The 4,293-nt window shown below is 46.1% G+C and overlaps 1 protein-coding gene across 2 annotated transcripts in view; it reads left to right on the top strand.

The window, feature by feature from the left end:
• Positions 1 to 4,293, top strand: part of LOC135814153 (bone morphogenetic protein receptor type-1B-like) — an 11,125-nt gene that overhangs the window by 1,142 nt on the left and 5,690 nt on the right. Inside the window, exons 2-5 of one of the 2 annotated variants that reach the window (XM_065327230.1) lie at positions 351 to 593; positions 1,325 to 1,463; positions 1,973 to 2,172; positions 2,951 to 3,030. In XM_065327230.1, coding sequence (XP_065183302.1) covers positions 351 to 593; positions 1,325 to 1,463; positions 1,973 to 2,172; positions 2,951 to 3,030 — 662 coding nt within the window. Of the gene's footprint in view, positions 1 to 6; positions 594 to 1,324; positions 1,464 to 1,972; positions 2,173 to 2,950; positions 3,031 to 4,293 lie in introns of those variants that run through there. The other variant, XM_065327229.1, reaches the window with a different exon arrangement.

Genomic DNA, 4,293 nt, shown 5'->3' with positions numbered 1-4,293 from the left:
AGCTTACTTCTAGTGTGGCGGCAATCCCGTGAGTGTGCTCGTTACCAAGGCTACCCACAGTGTGGGATGCAGGGAGGGTATTGACAGCTAAGCGGTTGAACAGCCAATTGAGCCGCCGTCCGAAGATTTCTTCTGAATTGCCCTCCCGCTGCATCTCCTGACGAGAACCAAACGACCAGTTTTTGGCGGTGAGCAACTTCAGTGTAATACAGCACGGCATGTATGTGTGTGTGTGTGTGTGTGTGCGCGTGTGTGCATGCGTGTGTGCATGCGTGTGTGCATGTGTGTGAACGTGATCGCACGTGCATGTGTATGTGTAATATTACGGTTGCTACCCATTCTTCGTACAGAGTTCCTGTGTGCGTGTGCAGAAGTGCCTTCATGCAATGTAAATCTGACTACTTGTAGCAGTGAAGTTGGCTGCTATTCTATCAGCAGATATGATCATGACAAAGTGGAGAAGGGTTGTTTGGGGTTCGGCTTGCCGGGTTGCTTGCCGATTCCTGGTTACGTATGCTGCTCGTCAGTGAACTTCTGCAATGCTGCTTTGAATCCCGCTGCACCATCTGGTCCCACTCAATCCACAACAGAAGGTAAGGACATTCACATGTGTGTGCGTGCGTGCGTGTGTGTGTGTGTGTGTGTGTGTGTGTGTGTGTGTGTGTGTGTGTGTGTGTGCATGGTACATGGTGTGTGTGTGTGTGTGTGTGTGTGTGTGTGTGTGTGTGTGTGTGTGTGTGTGTGTGCATGGTACATGGTGTGTGTGTGTGTGTGTAGCAGTATGTTTCAATGGATGCATTTGCACGCCTGTTTGGACGGATGTTTGCGTGTCAAAGAGCAAATAACTTTCTTACCGCTATCACAGTTGATGCACCTCAACAACTGGCAGCACGTCTGTTCATCGTGTCACAGTTGTAGCTACATGACATGTGCACCATTCTCAGCACATGGGGAATGAAGGAAATACTGAACAGGTTGCCATGGTTGCAGGTAGTGAGCTTGAAACATCAAACATGATTCATGCTGTCAGTGACCATTAACCATTGCTGTTTTATTTATGATGAATGTTGCTGAGGCGGTCATGAACATGCATGCGTAGATAGTATTAGACAAGGCGGTTCAAAGTATAATAAGGGTCAGATGTTGCATTTTGGCAATTTTTAACTTAAAATATCCCCCGGTCAACATTGAGGGATGGGCTTCAGTTTCCGCACCTACTTGTAGAAAAATGAGAACATTCTCTTCTTTTCTCTGATGCTATAAACAACAATTTGACGTTTCTGATTTGTGACCATCCGTTTTCCTCCCCCCCCCCCCCTTGTAGGCAACGAGACGGTGACACCTGCTAGCCATGGTGGTATCCGCACATTCCACATTGCTATTTACGCTGTCCTGGCTGTTGGTATCGTTTTCATGGCAATTGTGTCCATTTTATTGGGATACCGGCATCACAAGAATAAAACGTTAGTATGACATCATAAGTGACATGACCATGGAAATGTGCATGCCCTGTATAGTAGAGTTGTGTACTGACCTGGTACCTGATCGACTGCTTTTAAGTTTGTGTTGTTGTTGTTGTTGTTGTTGTTGTTGTTGTTGTTGTTGTTGTTGTTGTTGTTGTTGTTGTTGTTGTTGTTGTTGTTGTCGTTGTCGTTGTCGTTGTTGTTGTAGTTGTTGCTGCTGCTGTTGCTATTGCGGTTGTTGTTGTTGTTGCTGCTGCTGCTGCTGCTGCTGCTGCTGTTGCTGTTGCTGTTGCTGTTGTTGTTGTTGTTGTTGTTGTTGTTGTTGTTGTTGTTGTTGTTGTTGTTGTTGTTGTTGTTGTTGTTGTTGTTGTTGTTGTTGTTGTTGTTTTGGTTCTTGTGCTTGTACTGCATTTAACCATAAACACACAAGTACTGCTCAGTGTGCGGGTACCAGTACTGCTTATAAGGCTATCTGTCATTTGCATTGATGTTTGTGCATCTGTTCGTAGGCAACCTGCTACGTCGCAGCAGTCATCCACGCAAGACCTACCCACGGTGTTGAATGCGGACGCCGGATCCATGTCGACCGATATGCTTCCCTGCACTCCCGGATCCACCATGCTGACGGATCCCGCCAGCACGCAGAGTTCCAGGTCCGTGGACTCCTTTTTGCAGGGCGATAGCTTGTACGGGAGCAGCTCAGGGACCGGTAAGTAAAGTTGCTCTCGTTGCCACCACTTCCCTCTCCGCTTTTCTTTCCTTCCAGTTGCATGTTCCTTTCTGCTCTGTTTCACCTTTCTCTTTTCGTTCGTCCCTCTTGATATCTGTATGTTATACTGTTGAGGCAACGAACGGTAATAATAAAACCCTAACCAAACGACAACCAAGCCACCACCACATCTGCTCATTGCAACACTTTTGATTTGTTGACCAAAACTGTCAAGTCCTAATGGTAGCTGTGGGATTGCCGGTCTCGGCACTATACCTCAAAAGCTACGTGCAGGAGACGTTGGGCATAGATAAATGATAGATGTGTAAGTGGCAGCGTTGGAGTTTGCGGACAATTAGAAAAGATAGATGATATGCCAAATTAACGTGCAACTAGACGTGGGTGGGCATTGCCCACCAGTTGCCCACAAATTCTACTACAACATGTACGCGTCAGGCCCTGAGCTCTGCACGAGTACAAATAGCAGGTAACCGTACAGCTTTGAACTTTGTACTTCGCAACGCCCTCCCAAGTCTAGTTGCAAGTTGCTTGGCATGTCATCCATTGACCCAAGAATGTGAATGTCTTCACTTCTTCATGATCAAGTCAGGCCCTTACCGAGCTGGAACAACAAACGTGTTTTGGAGTGTTAAGACAAAGTGTTGCGGGTGTGGACCATTTTCAAATTGTTCTTATAACAGGACATGTGAGTATTTTTGTCTTGCTCCTACTGCTCCACTGATAATGTTGTATGTTTGACTGCTGGTGAATGTCACAGGCTACCCATACCTGATTCAGCGCACTGTGGGTCGTGAACTCACCTGGAAGAATAAGATCGGCGCCGGGAAATTCGGAGAGGTAGGTGTTTTTCAATGGCAGTGTTATTGTGCAGGGCATGACGAATTTTCTGGCGTGCATTGTTTCAATAAACGACGAAGACGACAATTATAGCCGTGGTTGGCTATAAAACCCTGCAATCGCCACGCAAAGTGGTCATTGGCTACCCCAGCCATGTATTGCTTGGAATAAAATAAATAAATAAAATAAATTTAAGTCATGCGATAGTGGTAGCAACTTCGGAGATGGTGATTTTATAAGAAAAAAGGTGTTTGCTCCCCACACCGGAGTTCGCGCTTTGCCGCCACTCTGGATGGCAGTCGTGAGCCAGTCAAGTGTCAAGTAAAGTCGGAGGAAAAGCTTTGTGACTTTCTGCCCCTCATGGGTTAAACACTTCCTTTCGCACAACTTTGTATTTTCTTCTTCTTTCAATAGTGTTTTGCCTGAAATACCCCATTTCCGCTTGTGCCGGGCAAAGCTTCCTAAGCTGGTTGTGTTTCTCAACACAATTGTATAGCCAGTGGTAACGCATATATGCAAACTGTTCTTTTTTCCGACTGGAAATGAGGCATCACAGCAGGAATTTGCCAAAATACCCCCCCCCCCCTAATGTTTTGTTTTTCCTACTCCACAAGGGTGTGACTTCGAACCTGCGAAACAGGGAAATCTTCGGACAGATTTTGTTATTTCATCATTCATGCTCATAATGACTCAAGTTTTACGCGAAATTCACCGTCTGTGAACGGCTATGGAAGCTAGATTGTAGCGGGTGAACGGGCTGGACTTGGTGTATGGAGATGTTACTTTGTACAGGAGGCCTATCTGCAGGAACTAGACCATGATATTGGGCTATTCAACTTGACCATGATATTGGGCTATGCAAGCTAACCAACAAAGTAGGCCCTATGGAGAAGTCACCCGAAACTTCCGCGAAATCGCAAAATCCTATATTTTTCAAAGTGGTATATGGGAAGATGATGTCCGAATTCCCTCCACAAATAGGCAACCAATAGATAGTCATTCGCTCTTGTTAGAGAAGTAAGGTGTCTCTCTCTCTTCCTCTCTGTCTCTCGCCCACTTGTGTACGCGTGATGCATATGCGTGCGTGTTGTCTTGTAGTCTTCCACTCTGTTTGGACAAATCCATCGTAATTTATTGTACGGTAGTTGCACTGCACTGGACTTATATGGTGCTTTGGTTGCATGACTTCCTGCCCGCTCTGCAGCGCGGCACGTTCCGCCACTGTGTATTATCAAGAGTAGATAAACAAGAGTGTGCAACTCG

The sequence above is a fragment of the Sycon ciliatum genome, chromosome 4 (assembly GCF_964019385.1).
Source record: "Sycon ciliatum chromosome 4, ocSycCili1.1, whole genome shotgun sequence".
In the NCBI taxonomy this organism is placed as follows: domain Eukaryota; kingdom Metazoa; phylum Porifera; class Calcarea; order Leucosolenida; family Sycettidae; genus Sycon; species Sycon ciliatum.
The sequence above is the reverse complement of the archived record's forward strand: the minus strand, read 5'-3'. Positions and strand labels throughout refer to the sequence as shown.